The sequence below is a fragment of the Pseudophryne corroboree genome, chromosome 3 (genome assembly GCF_028390025.1).
Source record: "Pseudophryne corroboree isolate aPseCor3 chromosome 3, aPseCor3.hap2, whole genome shotgun sequence".
Taxonomy (NCBI): Eukaryota; Metazoa; Chordata; class Amphibia; order Anura; family Myobatrachidae; genus Pseudophryne; species Pseudophryne corroboree.
Genome location: NC_086446.1, coordinates 264,362,212 through 264,386,454, shown reverse-complemented (window position 1 = coordinate 264,386,454; position 24,243 = coordinate 264,362,212). Strand labels below are relative to the sequence as shown.

The 24,243-nt window shown below is 47.4% G+C and overlaps 1 protein-coding gene across 9 annotated transcripts in view; it reads right to left on the bottom strand.

The window, feature by feature from the left end:
* The window catches only part of SPO11 (SPO11 initiator of meiotic double strand breaks), a 308,074-nt gene that overhangs the window by 23,617 nt on the left and 260,214 nt on the right, over positions 1-24,243 (bottom strand). For all 9 annotated transcript variants that reach the window (XM_063963476.1, XM_063963477.1, XM_063963475.1 and 6 more), the window contains one exon: positions 22,087-22,173. In XM_063963476.1, the coding sequence (XP_063819546.1) occupies positions 22,087-22,173 (87 nt within the window). The remainder of the gene's footprint in view (positions 1-22,086; positions 22,174-24,243) is intronic.

Below are 24,243 nucleotides of genomic sequence, written 5' to 3'. Positions count from 1 at the left end.
TAAAAAGGAAGAGATTTACGCTTCTGATAAAACATGACTCTTCTCACAAATTATTTACTTACGATATATTGAAAACACTTGTTCCCATTGTAACATGTAACTGTTATTTTTATTGTGTTTTATTTTGTAAGTATATATGTTTTGTGTAAAGTAGAAAGTCATTACTACTCTCACTCTACCTCTTCCCTTCATACCGTGTTGATCGCTCACTAGCTAGTTTTAGCAGCCGTGCAAACGCTATGCCGCCGCCCACTGGGGAGTGTATTGTAGCTTAGCAGAAGTGCGAACGCATGTGCAGCCGAGCTCTGCAAAAAAAGTTTGTGCAGTTTCAGAGTAGCTCTGAACCTACTCAGCGCTTGCAATCACTTCACCCTATACGTGTCCGGATTTGATGTCATACACCCGCCCAGCCACGCCTGCGTTTTTTCAGACATGCCTGCGTTTTTGCAAACACTCCCTGAAAGCGGTCAGTTGACACCCAGAAACGCCCCCTTCCTGTCAATCTTCTTGCTGCCGTCAGTGCGACTGAAAACTTTGCTACAACGGCTTTATACCCGTACAACACGCGTGCGCATTGCGACCCATACGCATGCGCAGAAATGCCGATTTTTTTGCCTGATCGCTGCGCTGCGAACAACGGCAGCTAGCGATCAACTCAGAATGACCCCCCATGTCCCTTCACCTGCATCATCTACTGCAGTGGTTCTCAACCGCAGTCCTCAAGTACCCTCAACAGTTCATGTTTTCCAGGTCTACTCACAGGATTGCAAGTGAAATAATTTGCTCCACCTGTGGGTCTTTTAAAATGTGTCGGTGAGTAATGAATACACCTGTTCAACTGCTAGGTGACCTGGAAAACATGAACTGTTGGGGGTACTTGAGGACCGAGGTTGAGAACCACTGATCTACTGTGTCCTATCCTCCTCTCCCTCCTGTCCTACCCCTACTCTTCTGCCCCCTCTTCCATCTCATCTCCCTTTCACTCCTGCCATTTTAGCTGTATAGTCTCCTCCTCCTCGGGTCACACATAGGGGGTCATTCTGAGTTGTTCGCTCGCTAGCTGATTTTAGCAGCATTGCACACGCTAGGCCGCCGCCCTCTGGGAGTGTATCTTAGCATAGCAGAATTGCGAACGAAAGATTAGCAGAATAGCGAATAAATAATTCTTAGCAGTTTCTGAGTAGCTCGAGACTCACTCCTACACTGCGATCAGCTCAGGCCGTTTCGTTCCTGGTTTGACGTCACAAACACGCCCTGCATTCGGCCAGCCCCCCCCCCCCCCCCTTCCCGTTTCTCCAGACACTCCCGCGTTTTTCCCTGACACGCCTGCGTTTTTTAGCCAACGCCGGGAAAACGCTGAGTTACCACCCAGAAACGCCCCTTTCCTGTCAATCATTTACCAAACACCAGTGCGACTGAAAAGCGCCGCAGACACTACAGCAAAACAGCTACGTTTTTAGTAAAATAACTAAGTGCATGCGCTCTGCGTACCTTGCGCATGTGCAGTAAGCGACTAATCGCAGTATAGCGAAAATCTGCAACGAGCGAACAACTCGGAATGACCCCCATAGACTGCTATGTCCATTATCCCCCTCCCACTAATGTCACTTACCCCTTCTTCCAGAATGTAAGCTTTCATGGGCAGGGTCATCTACCCCATTGTTTCAGGTCTGTCAACTCTCCCTCCTCTTTGTACATCCTGTCTTTGTACATCCTCTCACATATATCGTAACTGTCATGTGCATGTGTGTCTTTCACCCATGCCTTTATCCAAATTCGCCTGTCTACCATTGTATTTGTTTGAAATAACACCCATTTTTTTTCTGTCTATAACTGTCATGTATGTCACTTTGTTGTCTTATATGCCTATTATACCCCTTTCAGGTTATGGAGAATCCCGGGTATCGCGTATGTCTGAAAGGCACCAACCCGGGAACACCTTCCCAGGTCGGTTCCCCTGCTGTTAACCAGGGTTATTCCCCGGGTAAATAGTGCAGGTTAAGTATGAACGGTAGTATTTTACTCCCAGGTCGCACTTACAAGCCTCTGATTGGCTGGTTAGGGTTGCATGGAGGGTGAAGGGGTTGCCTGGAGCAGGGCAGACGTCCAGCTGCAGTGTGAAAAGGTAGCCGGCGCACCCTAGCTACAGGGATGCTGCCTGTTGTGGTGAGGGCTGGAGAATGAGTGTGTATGAGTTTGACATGTGTGTGTATGACACATATACGTGTATATGAGTGTGACGTGTGTGTATGACATGTATGTGTGTGTCGTGTGTGTATGATGTGTGTGTATGACGTGTGTGTATGACGAGAGGCATTTGATATGACGGCTGTCGAGATCCCGGCACTCACCATACCGACGCCGGAATCCCAACAGCCGGCATATCGACAACTATTCTCCCTCTTGGGGTGTCCACGACACCCCTGGAGGGAGAATAAATAGCATGGCACCGTGCCTGCATGGCGTGGTGAGTGCAGAGAGCCCGCAAGGGGCTCTTTTGCGCTCACCACACTGCCTTTCCGGCAGTCGGGATCCTGGCCCCGGTATGCTGGGCACCGGGATTCTAAGCGCCGACATAACATAGTACACCCATGTATGACATTTATGTGTGTGTATAGGAGTGTGAAATGAGAGCAGCTGGCAGCGCTGGCTTTTAGAATGCCAGGGCAGACCGGCTTATGTCTAAAAGGGGACAACCCAGGAATTTCCCAAGTCTCAGGTGCAGTGTGAAAGGGGTCAGCCAGCAAAAATCGGGTCTGAGTAGGGAAATTCCCGGGTCGTATGTCTGAAAGTAAAATAAAATAATAATAAATTGATGTCACATTTTGCGTAACAAATCGAGAATATATTGTGTGTCTTTGGATTATATAACACGAATAAACAGACTACTGGGTATGCACATAAAAGTTTCTTTGGCTGTCTTAGCTGGAAAACACTCTACGTTCGATCGACCAGGTGATAAAGATGATCCAAAAACTTGACAAAGGTCCAAGGACCGAAACGCGTCAACAGACTGCTGTGTGAGTAGCCACCAAACCCTTTTTTAATTGGAATGTTTTATTTGGACTCTTTTTATCATTGTATGTACCAGCTTTTTATTTTTGTAAATAATTTTTTCCTGGTGGAGAACTTTTCTATGTATATGAAATTCTCTCATGGTGGACTTTTTTGTACAGTCCTTTTTGGATAAATAAAGTATTGTTTTTATCTTCTGAGATCAACTACTTATTACTGATTGACCAGTGGAAGTACAGTAAAGAAACTGTGATAGGATTCGCCTGACCCCCATATCTGTGAGTTGGAGTACGCTCATAAATCTTCTAACTATTTGAAAAGATACTGTTATAGGAGTTATCTATTTGATGACTGTGTGAGTCGGGGTACGCTATCATTGTTGGAAGTTATTGGGATACTGAAGTCCTTCTGGGGTGAGATCACCCTGTAAAAAAACCTTGATATACGTGTGATATTCCAATTTTGTGTGAGTGGGGTACGCATGTACTTGTTTAAAGAAATTAGTACTTTTGGTTTGACCTCTGAAAGCAATACCACACATTTGTTGTCCTTCTTTATTTCTGCTTGTTGCACGAGTTGACCAGATGTCTGAGAAGTATATCAAGATCCACATAGGAGACCTCTGAGACAGATAAAAGAAACCTTGATGAGAGTCAACATCACTGAGTGAGTGTGTGAGTTGGGGTACGATACCCAGTTTTTAAATCATCTTTAACACCTGGTCGATCGAACGTAGAGTGTTTTCCAGCTAAGACAGCCAAAGAAACCTTTATGTGCATATCCCACTCCCTGCCTACGTGAGTGGGGGTACGCAATACAGTAAAATCCCTGTCTGTTTAGATTTAATCAGTAAAGGGAAGTAATTAATTCACTTAGTATAAAATTCCTCCTTTCCCTAGCGCCATAGGTGGTTTATTTATTCCATTTTTTTTGTCTCTCTATTCGAACTTTGGATTTTGGCGAATCCAATTGAATAAATTACCCCACAGGCGGCTTTTCCTTGCGCCAAGTTGTGTTTCTTACATACCACAAAATCTTTCTTAGACTACGGGGTATATTTACTAAGGGTCAATTTTACTTGATGTTGGGATTCCCAGGGCTAAAACACACATTTACTAACATTTAAAAATAAATATTAAAAAAAATCACCTGTTAGCAAATGTGTGTTTTGACCCTGGAAACCCAACATTAAGATCGATTCCAATCAATGTGAAAACACTGAAAATCGACTTTTAGTAAATATACCCCTAAGGCTAGCATGTATAAAGTACTTAGGGCAGGGCTTCTCTGGGGGCCAGGAAGTGCAAAAGCGCAAGTGAATCAGCCACGTCCCCTTAAGGCTACGGCCACACATAGCAGCTGGCCGCAAGGAGACTGCACATGGGCGCCTATGCAGGCGCCCACACATGTGCGGCAGTCCCGATGACGACGACTCCAACCGCAGCATGCTGCGGTTGAGGCGGACGGCGGGATTACAATGAGAACACATACATTTCAATGTTTGTGTTCACACAGGGGGTCATTCCAACCCGATTGCACGCCGTTTTTTTTCGCAGCCGCGTGAACAGGTCTGAACTGCGCAGGCGCGAGGGAGGCAGTGCACAGGCGTATCGTTGCCCGCGATGGCCGTCGCCGGGCAGCGACAAGAACAACGAAGGAAGCGGTTGCAGCGGCGATCGCAAGAAGATTGACAGCAGGGAGGCGGATCAGGGTGGCAACTGACCATTTTCTAGGAGTGGTGAGTAAAACGCAGGCGTGTTCAGGCATTTGCAGGGCAGGTGTCTAACGTCAATTCCGGGACCTGACAGGCTGAAGAGATCGCAGCGGCTGAGTAAGTCCAGAGCTACTCAGAAACTGCACAAAACTTTTTAGCCCAGCTCCCCTGCACATGCCTTCGCACACTTGCTATGCTAAAAAACACTCCCCTATAGGGTGTGACTATCTGATCGCACGGGCTGCAAAAAGTTGCACTGAGACATCAACTCGGAATGATCCCTTCAGTGCGGCCGTGTGTCACTGGCCGGATACTGTTCTGCGGGATCCAGCAGAACAGGATCCGTGTGCACACAAACCCCCCCTCCCAGCCAAGCTGGTCCCGCTTGGCCGATATGTGTGGCCGTAGCACATGCTTTACAGGGCCCCTGATGAGCTGTAGCTGCATCCTTGCGAATGCCACACCCTTGTAAGTACCTGGTCCTGGGCAATCTCTTGAAGGGCCTGCATGGACCTTACTATGAAATACTATGAAATTCGTCCATTAATATGGTGCTGTTTACAGGCCGCAATAGTATAGCTTTTATCTATGCACAGCATATGTGTAATACTCAGCATGTTTTATTCATCAGCTTGAGGGAATACCAAACATATGTGTTTTTTACCATCCCAATACCATTATATTACATAAACACAGGTTTAAAGCAACATAAAATCCTCCAAGATGTTAAGATTTTTAAACAAAAAAAAAATCAACATTAAGGGGGAGATGTACTAAGTAGTGAAAAGAGTGGAGAAGTGAGCTAGAAGAGAAGTTGCCAATGACAACCAATTAGCTGCTCTGTATAATTTTTAGTGATGTGCACCGGACATTTTTCGGGTTTTGTGTTTTGGTTTTGGATTCGGTTCCGCGGCCGTGTTTTGGATTCGGACGCGTTTTGGCAAAACCTCACCGAAATTTTTTTGTCGGATTCGGGTGTGTTTTGGATTCGGGTGTTTTTTTCAAAAAACCCTAAAAAACAGCTTAAATCATAGAATTTGGGGGTCATTTTGATCCCATAGTATTATTAACCACAATAACCATAATTTCCACTCATTTCCAGTCTATTCTGAACACCTCACACCTCACAATATTATTTTTAGTCCTAAAATTTGCACCGAGGTCGCTGGATGGCTAAGCTAAGTGACACAAGTGGCCGACACAAACACCTGGCCCATCTAGGAGTGGCACTGCAGTGTCAGGCAGGATGGCACTTCAAAAAAATAGTCCCCAAACAGCACATGATGCAAAGAAAAAAGAGGCGCACCAAGGTCGCTGTGTGACTAAGCTAAGCGACACAAGTGGCCGACACGAACACCTGGCCCATCTAGGAGTGGCACTGCAGTGTCAGACAGGATGGCACTTCAAAAAAATTGTCCCCAAACAGCACATGATGCAAAGAAAAAAGAGGCGCACCAAGGTCGCTGTGTGACTAAGATAAGCGACACAAGTGGCCGACACAAACACCTGGCCCATCTAGGAGTGGCACTGCAGTGTCAGACAGGATGGCACTTCAAAAAAATTGTCCCCAAACAGCACATGATGCAAAGAAAAAAGAGGCGCACCAAGGTCGCTGTGTGACTAAGCTAAGCGACACAAGTGGCCGACACGAACACCTGGCCCATCAAGGAGTGGCACTGCAGTGTCATACAGGATGGCACTTCAAAAAAAATTGTCCCCAAACAGCACATGATGCAAAGAAAAAAAGAGGCGCACCAAGGTCGCTGTGTGACTAAGATAAGCGACACAAGTGGCCGACACGAACACCTGGCCCATCTAGGAGTGGCACTGCAGTGTCATACAGGATGGCACTTCAAAAAAAATTGTCCCCAAACAGCACATGATGCAAAGAAAAAAAGAGGCGCACCAAGGTCGCTGTGTGACTAAGATAAGCGACACAAGTGGCCGACACAAACACCTGGCCCATCTAGGAGTGGCACTGCAGTGTCAGGCAGGATGGCACTTCAAAAAAATTGTCCCCAAACAGCACATGATGCAAAGAAAAAAGAGGCGCACCAAGGTCGCTGTGTGACTAAGCTAAGCGACACAAGTGGCCGACACGAACACCTGGCCCATCTAGGAGTGGTACTGCAGTGTCAGACAGGATGGCACTTCAAAAAAATTGTCCCCAAACAGCACATGATGCAAAGAAAAAAGAGGCGCACCAAGGTCGCTGTGTGACTAAGATAAGCGACACAAGTGGCCGACACAAACACCTGGCCCATCTAGGAGTGGCACTGCAGTGTCAGGCAGGATGGCACTTCAAAAAAATTGTCCCCAAACCGCACATGATGCAAAGAAAAAAATAAGATTTTACTCTCCGGTAAATCTATTTCTCGTAGTCCGTAGTGGATGCTGGGAACTCCGAAAGGACCATGGGGAATAGCGGCTCCGCAGGAGACTGGGCACAACTAAAGAAAGCTTTTAGGTCACCTGGTGTGCACTGGCTCCTCCCACCATGACCCTCCTCCAAGCCTCAGTTAGGACACTGTGCCCGGACGAGCTGACATAATAAGGAAGGATTTTGAATCCCGGGTAAGACTCTTACCAGCCACACCAATCACACCGTATAACTCGTGATATCATACCCAGTTTAACAGTATGAAAACAACTGAGCCTCTCAACAGATGGCTCAACAATAACCCTTTAGTTAACAATAACTATGTACAAGTATTGCAGACAATCCGCACTTGGGACGGGCGCCCAGCATCCACTACGGACTACGAGAAATAGATTTACCGGTGAGTAAAATCTTATTTTCTCTGACGTCCTAGTGGATGCTGGGAACTCCGAAAGGACCATGGGGATTATACCAAAGCTCCCAAACGGGCGGGAGAGTGCGGATGACTCTGCAGCACCGAATGAGAGAACTCAAGGTCCTCCTCAGCCAGGGTATCAAATTTGTAGAATTTTGCAAATGTGTTTGCCCCTGACCAAGTAGCAGCTCGGCAAAGTTGTAAAGCCGAGACCCCTCGGGCAGCCGCCCAAGATGAGCCCACCTTCCTTGTGGAATGGGCTTTTACTGATTTAGGATGCGGCAGTTCAGCCGCAGAATGCGCCAGCTGAATTGTGCTACAAATCCAGCGAGCAATAGTCTGCTTAGAAGCAGGAGCACCCAGCTTGTTGGGTGCATACAGGATAAATAGCGAGTCAGTTTTTCTGACTCTAGCCGTCCTGGAAACATACATTTTCAAGGCCCTGACTACGTCCAGTAACTTGGAATCCTCCAAGTCGCTAGTAGCCGCAGGCACCACAATAGGTTGGTTCAAGTGAAAAGCTGATACCACCTTAGGGAGAAACTGGGGACGAGTCCTCAATTCCACCCTATCCATATGGAAAATCAGATAAGGGCTTTTACATGACAAAGCTGCCAATTCTGACACACGCCTGGCTGAAGCCAAGGCCAGTAACATGACCACTTTCCACGTGAGATATTTTAGATCCACGGTTTTAAGTGGCTCAAACCAATGTGATTTTAAGAAACTCAACACCACGTTGAGATCCCAAGGTGCCACTGGAGGCACAAACGGGGGCTGAATATGCAGCACTCCTTTCACAAACGTCTGAACTTCAGGTAGCGAAGCCAGTTCTGTCTGGAAGAAAATCGACAGAGCCGAGATCTGTACCTTAATGGAGCCTAATTTCAGGCCCATAGTCACTCCTGCTTGTAGGAAATGCAGAAATCGACCTAGTTGAAATTCCTCTGTTGGGGCCTTTTTGGCCTCACACCAAGCAACATATTTCCGCCATATGCGGTGATAATGCTGTACAGTCACATCTTTCCTGGCTTTAATCAGCGTAGGAATGACTTCCTCCGGAATGCCCTTTTCCTTCAGGATCCGGCGTTCAACCGCCATACCGTCAAACGCAGCCGCGGTAAGTCTTGGAACAGACAGGGCCCCTGCTGCAGCAGGTCCTGTCTGAGCGGCAGAGGCCATGGGTCCTCTGAGATCATCTCTTGAAGTTCCGGGTACCACGCTCGTCTTGGCCAATCCGGAACCACGAGTATTGTTCTTACTCCTCGTTTTCTTATTATTCTCAGTACCCTTGGTATGAGAGGCAGAGGAGGGAACACATAAACTGACTGGTACATCCACGGTGTCACTAGAGCGTCCACAGCTATCGCCTGAGGGTCCCTTGACCTGGCGCAATATCTCTCCAGTTTTTTGTTTAGGCGGGACGCCATCATGTCCACCTGTGGCCGTTCCCATCGATTTACAATCAGCGTGAAGACTTCTGGATGAAGTCCCCATTCTCCCGGGTGGAGGTCGTGCCTGCTGAGAAAGTCTGCTTCCCAGTTGTCCACTCCCGGAATGAACACTGCTGACAGTGCTAGTACGTGATTTTCCGCCCATCGGAGAATCCTTGTGGCTTCTGCCATTGCCATCCTGCTTCTTGTGCCGCCCTGTCGATTTACATGGGCGACTGCCGTGATGTTGTCTGACTGGATCAGTACCGGCTGCTGTAGAAGCAGGGATTTTGCCTGACTTAGGGCATTGTAAATGGCCCTTAGTTCCAGAATATTTATGTGTAGGGAAGTCTCCTGACTCGACCATAGTCCTTGGAAGTTTCTTCCCTGTGTGACTGCCCCCCAGCCTCGAAGGCTGGCATCCATGGTCACCAGGACCCAGTCCTGTATGCCGAATCTGCGGCCCTCTAGAAGATGAGCACTCTGCAGCCACCACAGCAGAGACACCCTGGTCCTTGCAGACAGGGTTATTAGGCGATGCATCTGAAGATGCGATCCGGACCATTGGTCCAACAGGTCCCACTGAAAGATTCTGGCATGGAACCTGCCGAAAGGAATTGCTTCGTAAGAAGCCACCATCTTTCCCAGGACCCGCGTGCAGTGATGCACCGATACCTGTTTCGGTTTCAGGAGGTCTCTGACTAGAGATGACAGCTCCTTGGCTTTCTCCTCCGGGAGAAACACTTTTTTCTGGACTGTATCCAGAATCATACCCAGGAACAGTAGACGTGTCGTCGGCAACCAGCTGCGATTTTGGAATATTCAGAATCCAACCGTGCTGATGTAGCACCTCCTGAGATAGTGCTACTCCCACCAACAACTGCTCCTTGGACCTCGCCTTTATTAGGAGATCGTCCAAGTACGGGATAATTAAAACTCCCTTTCTTCGAAGGAGTATCATCATTTCCGCCATTACCTTGGTAAAGACCCTCGGTGCCGTGGAGAGTCCAAACGGCAGCGTCTGGAATTGGTAATGGCAATCCTGTACCACAAATCTGAGGTACTCCTGGTGAGGATAGTAAATGGGGACATGCAGGTAAGCATCCTTGATGTCCAGGGATACCATGTAATCCCCCTCGTCCAGGCTTGCAATAACCGCCCTGAGCGATTCCATCTTGAACTTGAATTTTTTTATGTATGTGTTCAAGGATTTCAAATTTAAAATGGGTCTCACCGAACCGTCCGGTTTCGGTACCACAAACAGTGTGGAATAGTAACCCCGTCCTTGTTGAAGTAGGGGCACCTTGACTATCACCTGCTGGGAAATACAGCTTGTGAATTGCCTCTAGCACAGCCTCCCTGTCTGAGGGAGTTGTCGGCAAGGCAGATTTTAGGAACCGGTGGGGAGGAGACGCCTCGAATTCCAGTTTGTACCCTTGAGATACTATTTGCAGGATCCAGGGATCCACCTGTGAGCGAGCCCACTGATCGCTGAAATTTTTGAGGCGGCCCCCCACCGTACCTGGCTCCGCCTGTGGAGCCCCACCGTCATGCGGCGGACTTGGAAGAAGCGGGGGAGGACTTTTGCTCCTGGGAACCTGCTGTTTGTTGCAGCCTTTTTCCCCTACCTCTGCCTCTGGACAGAAAGGACCCGCCTTTTCCACGCCTGTTTTTCTGAGTCCGAAAGGACTGTACCTGATAAAACGGCGCCTTTTTAGGCTGTGAGGGAACATGGGGTAAAAATGCTGACTTCCCAGCAGTTGCTGTGGAAACTAGGTCCGAGAGACCATCCCCGAATAACTCCTCACCCTTATAAGGCAAAACTTCCATGTGCCTTTTTGAATCTGCATCCCTGTCCACTGGCGAGTCCATAAGCCTCTCCTAGCAGAAATGGACAATGCACTTATTTTAGATGCCAGCCGGCAGATCTCCCTCTGTGCATCTCTCATGTATAAGACTGAGTCTTTTATATGCTCTATGGTTAGCAGAATAGTGTCCCTGTCTAGGGTGTCAATATTTTCTGACAGGGAATCTGACCACGCAGCGGCAGCACTGCACATCCATGCTGACGCAATAGCTGGTCTAAGTATAATGCCTGAGTATGTATATACAGACTTCAGGATCGCCTCCTGCTTTCTATCAGCAGGTTCCTTGAGGGCGGCCGTATCCGGAGACGGTAGTGCCACCTTTTTAGACAAACGTGTGAGCGCTTTATCCACCCTAGGGGGTGTCTCCCAACGTGACCTATCCTCTGGCGGGAAAGGGAACGCCATTAGTAACTTCTTAGAGATTACCAATCTTTTATCAGGGAAAGCCCACGCTTCTTCACACACTTCATTTAATTCTTCTGACGGGGGAAAAACTACGGGTAGTTTTTTCTCCCCAAACATAATACCCTTTTTAGTGGTACCTGGGTTTATATCAGAAATTTGTAACACCTCTTTCATTGCTTCAATCATGCAACGAATGGCCTTAGTGGACATTAGACTAGACTCATCGTCGTCGACACTGGTGTCAGTATCCGTGTCGACATCTGCGTCTGCCATCTGAGGTAGCGGGCGTTTTAGAGCCCCTGATGGCCTTTGAGACGCCTGGACAGGCACGAGCTGAGAAGCTGGCTGTCCTGCATTTGGCATGTCGTCAAATTTTTTGTGTAAGGAGTCAACACGTGCACGCAATTCCTTCCATAAGTCCATCCACTCAGGTGTCTGCCCCGCAGGGGGTGACATCCCTTCTATAGGCATCTGCTCCGCCTCCACATCATTATCCTCATCAAACATGTCGACACAGCCGTACCGACACACCGCACACACACAGGGAATGCTCTAACAGAGGACAGGACCCACCAAAGCCCTTTGGGGAGACAGAGTGAGAGTATGCCAGCACACACCAGAGCGCTATATAATGCAGGGACTAACTGAATTATGTCCCCTATAGCTGCTGTTATATATACTGCGCCTAAATTTAGTGCCCCCCCTCTCTTTTTTACCCTTTTCTGTAGTGTAGACTGCAGGGGAGAGCCAGGGAGCTTCCTTCCAGCGGAGCTGTGAGGGAGAAATGGCGCCAGTGTGCTGAAGGAGATAGCTCCGCCCCTTTTTCGCGGACTATTCTCCTGCTTTTTTATGGATTCTGGCAGGGGTAATTATCACATATATAGCCTCTAGGGCTATATATTGTGGTATTTTTGCCAGCCAAGGTGTTTTTATTGCTGCTCAGGGCGCCCCCCCCTAGCGCCCTGCACCCTCAGTGACCGGAGTGTGAAGTGTGTATGAGGAGCAATGGCGCACAGCTGCAGTGCTGTGCGCTACCTTGGTGAAGACTGATGTCTTCTGCCGCCGATTTTCCGGACCTCTTCTTGCGTCTGGCTCTGTAAGGGGGACGGCGGCGCGGCTCCGGGACCGAACACCAAGGCCAGTTCCATGCGGTCGATCCCTCTGGAGCTAATGGTGTCCAGTAGCCTAAGAAGCCCAAGCTAGCTGCAAGCAGGTAGGTTCACTTCTTCTCCCCTTAGTCCCTCGCTGCAGTGAGCCTGTTGCCAGCAGGTCTCACTGTAAAATAAAAAACCTAATTATATACTTTCTTTCTAGAAGCTCAGGAGAGCCCCTAGTGTGCATCCAACCTCGGCCGGGCACAAAATCTAACTGAGGCTTGGAGGAGGGTCATAGTGGGAGGAGCCAGTGCACACCAGGTGACCTAAAAGCTTTCTTTAGTTGTGCCCAGTCTCCTGCGGAGCCGCTATTCCCCATGGTCCTTTCGGAGTTCCCAGCATCCACTAGGACGTCAGAGAAAAGAGGCGCACCAAGGTCGCTGTGTGACTAAGATAAGCGACACAAGTGGCCGACACAAACACCTGGCCCATCTAGGAGTGGCACAGCAGTGTCAGGCAGGATGGCACTTCAAAAAAATTGTCCCCAAACAGCACATGATGCAAAGAAAAAAAGAGGCGCACCAAGGTCGCTGTGTGACTAAGATAAGCGACACAAGTGGCCGACACAAACACCTGGCCCATCTAGGAATGGCACTGCAGTGTCAGACAGGATGGCACTTCAAAAAAATAGTCCCCAAACAGCACATGATGCAAGGGAAAAAAAGAGGCGCACCAAGGTCGCTGTGTGACTAAGCTAAGCGACACAAGTGGCCGACACGAACACCTGGCCCATCTAGGAGTGGCACTGCAGTGTCATACAGGATGGCACTTCAAAAAAAATTGTCCCCAAACAGCACATGATGCAAAGAAAAAAAGAGGCGCACCAAGGTCGCTGTGTGACTAAGATAAGCGACATAAGTGGCCGACACAAACACCTGGCCCATCTAGGAGTGGCACTGCAGTGTCAGGCAGGTTGGCACTTCAAAAAAATTGTCCCCAAACAGCACATAATGCAAAGAAAAAAAGAGGCGCACCAAGGTCGCTGTGTGACTAAGCTAGTATACTTGACGACACAGAGGTAGGTAGAGCAGTGGCCTACTGTACCGTAATGCTATATATTATATACTGGTGGTCAGCAAACTGTGCAAAACTGAAATGCACCACAGGTATGGATGGATAGTATACTTGACGACACAGAGGTAGGTACAGCAGTGGCCTTCCGTACCGTACTGCTATATATAGTATACTGGTGGTCACTGTGTCAGCAAACTGCAAAACTAAAATGCACCACAGGTATAGAATGTAGATGGATAGTATACTTAATGACGACACAGAGGTAGGTACAGCAGTGGCCTTCCGTACCGTACTGCTATATATAGTATACTGGTGGTCACTGTGTCAGCAAACTGCAAAACTAAAATGCACCACAGGTATAGAATGTAGATGGATAGTATACTTAATGACGACACAGAGGTAGGTACAGCAGTGGCCTTCCGTACCGTACTGCTATATATAGTATACTGGTGGTCACTGTGTCAGCAAACTGCAAAACTAAAATGCACCACAGGTATAGAATGTAGATGGATAGTATACTTAATGACGACACAGAGGTAGGTACAGCAGTGGCCTTCCGTACCGTACTGCTATATATACTGGTGGTCACTGTGTCAGCAAACTGCAAAACTAAAATGCACCACAGGTATAGAATGTAGATGGATAGTATACTTAATGACGACACAGAGGTAGGTACAGCAGTGGCCTTCCGTACCGTACTGCTATATATAGTATACTGGTGGTCACTGTGTCAGCAAACTGCAAAACTAAAATGCACCACAGGTATAGAATGTAGATGGATAGTATACTTAATGACGACACAGAGGTAGGTACAGCAGTGGCCTTCCGTACCGTACTGCTATACATAGTATACTGGTGGTCACTGTGTCAGCAAACTGCAAAACTAAAATGCACCACAGGTATAGAATGAAGATGGATAGTATACTTAATGACGACACAGAGGTAGGTACAGCAGTGGCCTTCCGTACCGTACTGCTATATATACTGGTGGTCACTGTGTCTGCAAACTGCAAAACTAAAATGCACCACAGGTATAGAATGTAGATGGATAGTATACTTAATGATGACACAGAGGTAGGTACAGCAGTGGCCTTCCGTACCGTACTGCTATATATAGTATACTGGTGGTCACTGTGTCCGCAAACTGCAAAACTAAAATGCACCACGGGTATAGAGTGTAGATGGATAGTATACTTAATGACGACACAGAGGTAGGTACAGCAGTGGCCTTCCGTACCGTACTGCTATATATAGTATACTGGTGGTCACTGTGTCAGCAAACTGCAAAACTAAAATGCACCACAGGTATAGAATGTAGATGGATAGTATACTTAATGACGACACAGAGGTAGGTACAGCAGTGGCCTTCCGTACCGTACTGCTATATATACTGGTGGTCACTTTGTCAGCAAACTGCAAAACTAAAATGCACCACAGGTATAGAATGTAGATGGATACTAGTATACTTAATGACGACACAGAGGTAGGTACAGTAGTGGCCTACTGTACCGTAATGCTATATATTATATACTGGTGGTCACTGGTCAGCAAAACTCTGCACTGTACTCCTCCTATATAATATTATACTGGTGGTCCCCAGTCCCCACAATAAAGCAGCACACTGAGCACAGATATGGAGTGTTTTTCAGGCAGACAACGTATACTGGTGGTCACTGTCAGCAAAACTCTGCACTGTACTCCTGCTATATAATACAGCTGCTCCCCAGTGCCCACAATTAAGCAGTGTGAGCACAGATATATGCAGCACACTTAGCACAGATATGGAGTGTTTTTCAGGCAGACAACGTATTACTGGTGGTCACTGATCAGCAAAACTCTGCACTGTACTCCTCCTATATACAGCTGCTCCCCAGTCCCCACAATTAAGTAATAAGCAAGCACAAAATATTTGCAATGCATCAACATAAATGGAGGGGACGCCAGCCACGTCCTCTCCCTAACATTTCCAATGCACGAGTGAAAATGGCGGCGACGCGCGGCTGCTTATATAGAATCCGAATCTCGCGAGAATCCGACAGCGGGATGATGACGTTCGGGCGCGCTCGGGTTACCCGAGCCATACGGGAGAATCAGAGTATGGCTCGGACCCGTGTAAAAAGGGTGAAGTTCGGGGGGTTCGGTTTCCGAGAAACCGAACCCGCTCATCACTAATAATTTTATAATAGGAAAATTATAAATGTTACTTCCATGCTGACTGGATGCCATGGGCAACTTCTCCACTCTTTTCACTGCTTAGTACATATACCCCTAAATCTATATAACTGACTGGGGATCTGCTATAATAAACTAGCTAAGCTACATGGCACACCCATGTAAAATGCTCCTGGTGTCAATATAGAGTGGGGGCAGATATTTTGAGGACTGAACAATGATTCTTAGTGATGCTAAAGGCTCCTAGTGAATTTATAAGCACCAATATTATTTATCATATAGGTTTAATAGTGTCATAACTAAGACAAATGGCACAAAGTGAAATCACTAATACCTAGTTAATTAGTAGGTGAACATTGACTGAAAATTAGAGATGAGCGGGTTCGGTTCCTCGGAATCCGAACCCGCTCGAACTTCAGCTTTTTTCTCACGGGTCCGAGCGACTCGGATCCTCCCGCCTTGCTCGGTTAACCCGAGCGCGCCCGAACGTCATCATCCCGCTGTCGGATTCTCGCGAGGCTCGTATTCTATCGCGAGACTCGGATTCTATATAAGGAGCCGCGCGTCGCCGCCATTTTCACACGTGCATTGAGATTGATAGGGAGAGGACGTGGCTGGCGTCCTCTCCGTTTAAAGAGAAGAGACTAGAGTAGAGAGAGACACAGTATTTAGTAATTTTGGGGAGCATTTTTAGGAGTACTACTACTTGCTGAAGTGTAGTGTGACTGTATATGTATATCTGACTTGTGGGGGAGACAGTGGGGAGCAGTTAGAGTCTGAGAGCAGGAGTACATATTTTAACGTACAGTGCACACTTTTGCTGCCAGAGTGCCAGCCACACTGCCATTGTGACCACACTGACCACCAGTATATTGTGATTGTCTGCTTAGGAGTACTACTTGCAAGTTGCTGATAGTGTGACCAGTGACCTGACCACCAGTTTAATTAATCACCACCAGTTTAATATATATATATAATTGTATATATATATATAATTGTATACCACCTACCCGTGTTTTTTTTTCTTTTCTTTCTTCTTGATACATACTATAGTAGCTTACTGTAGCAGTCTGCGGTGCTGAGCTGACAGTGTCCAGCAGGTCCGTCATCAGTCATTACATAATAAATATATATACCTGTCCGGCTGCAGTACTAGTGATATTATATATATATATATATTAATTTCATCTCATTATCATCCAGTCTATATTAGCAGCAGACACAGTACGGTAGTCCACGGCTGTAGCTACCTCTGTGTCGGCAGTCGCTCGTCCATCCATAATTGTATACCACCTACCAGTGGTTTTTTTTTTTCTTTCTTCTTGATACATACTACTATAGTAGCTTACTGTAGCAGTCTGCGGTGCTGAGCTGACAGTGTCCAGCAGGTCCGTCATCAGTCATTACATAATAAATATATATACCTGTCCGGCTGCAGTACAAGTGATATTATATATATATATATATTAATTTCATCTCATTATCATCCAGTCTATATTAGCAGCAGACACAGTACGGTAGTCCACGGCTGTAGCTACCTCTGTGTCGGCAGTCGCTCGTCCATCCATAATTGTATACCACCTACCCGTGGTTTTTTTTTTTTTCTTTCTTCTTGATACATACTACTATAGTAGCTTACTGTAGCAGTCTGCGGTGCTGAGCTGACAGTGTCCAGCAGGTCCGTCATTACATAATAAATATATATACCTGTCCGGCTGCAGTACTAGTGATATTATATATATATATATATATATTAATTTCATCTCATTATCATCCAGTCTATATTAGCAGCAGACACAGTACGGTAGTCCACGGCTGTAGCTACCTCTGTGTCGGCAGTCGCTCGTCCATCCATAATTGTATACTAGTATCCATCCATCTCCATTGTTTACCTGAGGTGCCTTTTAGTTGTGCCTATTAAAATATGGAGAACAAAAATGTTGAGGTTCCAAAAATAGGGAAAGATCAAGATCCACTTCCACCTCGTGCTGAAGCTGCTGCCACTAGTCATGGCCGAGACGATGAAATGCCATCAACGTCGTCTGCCAAGGCCGATGCCCAATGTCTTAGTACAGAGCATGTAAAATCCAAAACACCAAATATCAGTAAAAAAAGGACTCCAAAATCTAAAATAAAATTGTCGGAGGAGAAGCGTAAACTTGCCAATATGCCATTTACCACACGGAGTGGCAAGGAACGGCTGAGGCCCTGGCCTATGTTCATGGCTAGTGGTTCAGCTTCACGTGAGGATGGAAGCACTCAGCCTCTCGCTAGAAAAATGAAAAGACTCAAGCTGGCAAAAGCACCGCAAAGAACTGTGCGTTCTTCGAAATCCCAAATCCACAAGGAGAGTCCAATTGTGTCGGTTGCGATGCCTGACCTTCCCAACACTGGACGTGAAGAGCATGCGCCTTCCACCATTTGCACGCCCCCTGCAAGTGCTGGAAGGAGCACCCGCAGTCCAGTTCCTGATAGTCAGATTGAAGATGTCAGTGTTGAAGTACACCAGGATGAGGAGGATATGGGTGTTGCTGGCGCTGGGGAGGAAATTGACAAGGAGGATTCTGATGGTGAGGTGGTTTGTTTAAGTCAGGCACCCGGGGAGACACCTGTTGTCCGTGGGAGGAATATGGCCATTGACATGCCTGGTGAAAATACCAAAAAAATCAGCTCTTCGGTGTGGAAGTATTTCAACAGAAATGCGGACAACATTTGTCAAGCCGTGTGTTGCCTTTGTCAAGCTGTAATAAGTAGGGGTAAGGACGTTAACCACCTCGGAACATCCTCCCTTATACGTCACCTGCAGCGCATTCATAATAAGTCAGTGACAAGTTCAAAAACTTTGGGCGACAGCGGAAGCAGTCCACTGACCAGTAAATCCCTTCCTCTTGTAACCAAGCTCACGCAAACCACAACACCAACTCCCTCAGTGTCAATTTCCTCCTTCCCCAGGAATGCCAATAGTCCTGCAGGCCATGTCACTGGCAATTCTGACGAGTCCTCTCCTGCCTGGGATTCCTCCGATGCATCCTTGCGTGTAACGCCTACTGCTGCTGGCGCTGCTGTTGTTGCTGCTGGGAGTCGATGGTCATCCCAGAGGGGAAGTCGTAAGCTCACTTTTACTACTTCCACCAAGCAATTGACTGTCCAACAGTCCTTTGCGAGGAAGATGAAATATCACAGCAGTCATCCTGTTGCAAAGCGGATAACTGAGGCCTTGACAACTATGTTGGTGTTAGACGTGCGTCCGGTATCCGCCGGTAGTTCACAGGGAACTAGACAATTTCTTGAGGTAGTGTGCCCCCGTTACCAAATACCATCTAGGTTCCACTTCTCTAGGCAGGCGATACCGAGAATGTACACGGACGTCAGAAAAAGACTCACCAGTGTCCTAAAAAATGCAGTTGTACCCAATGTCCACTTAACCACGGACATGTGGACAAGTGGAGCAGGGCAGGGTCAGGACTATATGACTGTGACAGCCCACTGGGTAGATGTATGGACTCCCGCCGCAAGAACAGCAGCTGCGGCACCAGTAGCAGCATCTCGCAAACGCCAACTCTTTCCTAGGCAGGCTACGCTTTGTATCACCGGTTTCCAGAATACGCACACAGCTGAAAACCTCTTACGACAACTGAGGAAGATCATCGCGGAATGGCTTACCCCAATTGGACTCTCCTGTGGATTTGTGGCATCGGACAACGCCAGCAATATTGTGTGTGCATTAAATATGGGCAAATTCCAGCACGTCCCATGTTTTGCACATACCTTGAATTTGGTGGTGCAGAATTTTTTCAAAAACGACAGGGGCGTGCAAGAGATGCTGTCGGTGGCCAGAAGAATTGCGGGACACTTTCGGCGTACAGGCACCACGTACAGAAGACTGGAGCACCACCAAAAACGCCTGAACCTGCCCTGCCATCATCTGAAGCAAGAAGTGGTAACGAGGTGGAATTCAACCCTATATATGCTTCAGAGGTTGGAGGAGCAGCAAAAGGCCATTCAAGCCTATACAATTGAGCACGATATAGGAGGTGGAATGTACCTGTCTCAAGCGCAGTGGAGAATGATTTCAACGTTGTGCAAGGTTCTGCAACCTTTTGAACTTGCCACACGTGAAGTCAGTTCAGACACTGCCAGCCTGAGTCAGGTCATTCCCCTCATCAGGCTTTTGCAGAAGAAGCTGGAGGCATTGAAGGAGGAGCTAAAAGGGAGCGATTCCGCTAGGCATGTGGGACTTGTGGATGGAGCCCTTAATTCGCTTAACAAGGATTCACGGGTGGTCAATCTGTTGAAATCAGAGCACTACATTTTGGCCACCGTGCTCGATCCTAGATTTAAAACCTACCTTGGATCTCTCTTTCCGGCAGACACAAGTCTGCTGGGGTTCAAAGACCTGCTGGTGACAAAATTGTCAAGTCAAGCGGAACGCGACCTGTCAACATCTCCTCCTTCACATTCTCCCGCAACTGGGGGTGCGAGGAAAAGGCTCAGAATTCCGAGCCCACCCGCTGGCGGTGATGCAGGGCAGTCTGGAGCGACTGCTGATGCTGACATCTGGTCCGGACTGAAGGACCTGACAACGATTACGGACATGTCGTCTACTGTCACTGCATATGATTCTCTCACCATTGAAAGAATGGTGGAGGATTATATGAGTGACCGCATCCAAGTAGGCACGTCAGACAGTCCGTACTTATACTAGCAGGAAAAAGAGGCAATTTGGAGGCCCTTGCACAAACTGGCTTTATTCTACCTAAGTTGCCCTCCCACAAGTGTGTACTCCGAAAGAGTGTTTAGTGCCGCCGCTCACCTTGTCAGCAATCGGCGTACGAGGTTACTTCCAGAAAATGTGGAGACGATGATGTTCATTAAAATGAATTATAATCAATTCCTCTGTGGAGACATTGACCAGCAGCAATTGCCTCCACAAAGTACACAGGGAGCTGAGATGGTGGATTCCAGTGGGGACGAATTGATAATCTGTGAGGAGCGGGATGTACACGGTGATATATCGGAGGATGATGATGAGGTGGACATCTTGCCTCTGTAGAGCCAGTTTGTGCAAGGAGAGATTAATTGCTTCTTTTTCGGTGGGGGTCCAAACCAACCCGTCATTTCAGTCACAGTCGTGTGGCAGACCCTGTCACTGAAATGATGGGTTGGTTAAAGTGTGCATGTCCTGTTTATACAACATAAGGGTGGGTGGGAGGGCCCAAGGACAATTCCATCTTGCACCTCTTTTTTCTTTCATTTTTCTTTGCGTCATGTGCTGTTTGGGGAGTGTTTTATGGAAGGGCCATCCTGCGTGACACTGCAGTGCCACTCCTAGATGGGCCAGGTGTTTGTGTCGGCCACTAGGGTCGCTTAGCTTACTCACACAGCTACCTCATTGCGCCTCTTTTTTCTTCTTTGCGTCATGTGCTGTTTGGGGAGTGTTTTTTGGAAGGGCCATCCTGCGTGACACTGCAATGCCACTCCTAGATGGGCCAGGTGTTTGTGTCGGCCACTAGGGTCGCTTAGCTTACTCACACAGCTACCTCATTGCGCCTCTTTTTTTCTTTGCGTCATGTGCTGTTTGGGGAGTGTTTTTTGGAAGGGCCATCCTGCGTGACACTGCAGTGCCACTCCTAGATGGGCCAGGTGTTTGTGTCGGCCACTAGGGTCGCTTAGCTTACTCACACAGCTACCTCATTGCGCCTCTTTTTTTCTTTGCGTCATGTGCTGTTTGGGGAGTGTTTTTTGGAAGGGCCATCCTGCGTGACACTGCAGTGCCACTCCTAGATGGGCCAGGTGTTTGTGTCGGCCACTAGGGTCGCTTAGCTTACTCACACAGCTACCTCATTGCGCCTCTTTTTTTCTTTGCGTCATGTGCTGTTTGGGGAGTGTTTTTTGGAAGGGCCATCCTGCGTGACACTGCAGTGCCACTCCTAGATGGGCCAGGTGTTTGTGTCGGCCACTAGGGTCGCTTATCTTACTCACACAGCTACCTCATTGCGCCTCTTTTTTTCTTTGCGTCATGTGCTGTTTGGGGAGTGTTTTTTGGAAGAGCCATCCTGCATGACACTGCAGTGCCACTCCAAGATGGGCCAGGTGTTTGTGTCGGCCACTAGGATCGCTTAGCTTAGTCATCCAGCGACCTCGGTGCAAATTTTAGGACTAAAAATAATATTGTGAGGTGTGAGGTATTCAGAATAGACTGAAAATGAGTGGAAATTATGGTTTTTGAGGTTAATAATACTTTGGGATCAAAATGACCCCCAAATTCTATGATTTAAGCTGTTTTTTAGTGTTTTTTGAAAAAAACACCCGAATCCAAAACACACCCGAATCCGACAAAAAAAATTCGGTGAGGTTTTGCCAAAACGCGGTCGAACCCAAAACACGGCCGCGGAACCGAACCCAAAACCAAAGCACAAAACCCGAAAAATTTCAAGTGCACATCTCTACTGAAAATGTCTGTATATAAGAGATGGGCCTACTTTAATTACCGAACATCAATTTGCAGCATCTTACCGATGAGTTACCACTGCAGTCCACTCTAGTCCCATCTTCTTCCATAAATATCAAGTCACCGGCCAGACAACCCTTGGAAGTAGAGAGCTGAGAGGCAAGTTGAATACTGACATTTTATTGGTACAACAGACACCTGCTTGCACATACATTTGGTAATATATTGGTGGTCATTCCGAGTTGTTCGCTCGCTAGCTGCTTTTAGCTGCATTGCAAACGCTAGGCCGCCGCCCTCTGGGAGTGTATCTTAGCTTAGCAGAATAGCGAACAAAAGATTAGCAGAACTGCTACTAACTAATTCCTTGCAGTTTCTGAGTAGCTCCAGACCTACTCCTAGACTGCGATCACCTCAGTCCGTTTAGTTCCTGGTTTGACGTCACAAACACGCCCTGCGTTCGGCCAGCCACTCCCCCGTTTCTCCAGCCACTCCTGCGTTTTTACCTAGCACGCCTGCGGTTTTTAGCACACTCCCTGAAAACGGGCAGTTTCCGCCCAGAAACACCCACTTCCTGTCAATCACACTACGATCACTCGAGCGATGAAAAAAAGTTGCTTGAGCTTGTGCAAATCTCCAAAGTTTTGTGTTAAATTACTGAACGCATGCATGCTGCGTACCATGCGCATTTCCCCCCTAATCGCTCCGTTGCGAAAAACGGCAACGAGCGAACAACTCGGAATGATCACCCTTATCCTAATCTAATTTAACATACTGGCTTTTTTTTTACATATTTACTGACTATCCCAGAATTTTGGAAAATTCACAAAATAGCGGGTAATCTTCTGGCCTAATCAGATTTTCTGGCAATCAGAAGTGTTATGATTCTAATTGTATCATTAAGTTCCCTTTAGAAGGCCTAAAACAGATCCGGGGCTGCGATGACTGGCATGCTGATGGTGTGTGGGGACGGCAACTGGCAGCATTATAGAAAACAGGCGAAAATCGGCCCCATTTTCGGGGCGTGCTGAAGCCAGTGGTTGTACAGTATGTTTGGCTATCCCAGCCATCCTGAGTAAACTGAGGGATACACAGAGGACCGATGTTCATGCAGATGATCCGATGCGGTGTACTCAGATGTAGCAGCAGATTAAAGAGGCCGGTACACAATACGCCTTCTGCTGCATTAGCATCTTATGGCATAGCTGCTGTGTACAAAGGCGCAACGACTCTGATCTGTGTACGTTTCTGAATCAGGCCCAGTTTACAACTTAAAGCCTGTGGGTAACAGTTTGTGGCAAAGTGCCCCACAGATCAACATATGCACAAATTCACTGTTTTAATAAGGAAGAGCAGTGATATGAAAACAGCTGCTGAATGGATTAGTTTGTAAATTCTGATTTGAGGATCACGTCCACATCCAAAGATGAAATGTAATTTTGCATGATGAAATTATTTGAAAGAGATAAACTGTGAGGAAGGGCGCAGAGCACTTTACTTCACACAAAAGGACTTGATTTTTGCACATCGTGTGCGGTAGCGGAAAGTGAATCTCATGCTGTACTTTTAGGATTTATTTCTAAATTGGGAGCAAAACAATAAAAGCCAGTAAATTTCCACCAGGATGGTAAAACCATGCTGCACTGCAGGTGGGGCAGATTTAACATTTAGCCAATTATAATAAGTTACATATCTATTTGGCATAAATTATACTTTGGTTTCCTTATTGATGTGGAGCCCCTTGTTTTATTGGGATGCATTTAGCATTCCGGCGGACAGGAGGCCGGCAATCATGTGATCAACTCCAGAATCCCGACACCACTCAGGAGACCGGCGTTGGAACATTCCGAATGTAAGTATCAGGGTTCGAGTTTGGGCTCGGGGGGAAGGTCAGGGTTAATCACTAGGGGGGTTAGGGTTAAGCACTGGGGTGGGTGGTTAGCCTAGCCGCCACCACCCACGGGTTAACCATAGCCGCCACCCCCAAAGGGTTATCCCTAGCTGCCCCCCCCCCCCTTCTGGAGGGTTAGGGGAGGGTAGGGTAGACATTCTTACCCCCTCTGATGTCAGGAACTTCAATGTCAGAATGCCGCTGTCAGTCATGTGACCGCCAGCCAGTAATTCATACCGAACACCTTTTATTTGCAGGAACATTTCTGATTGGAATTCTTAGCTGGTGTAAAGAATAAGGTGGGCAGCCCCTGACAAGCTGTCTACTTAACGTG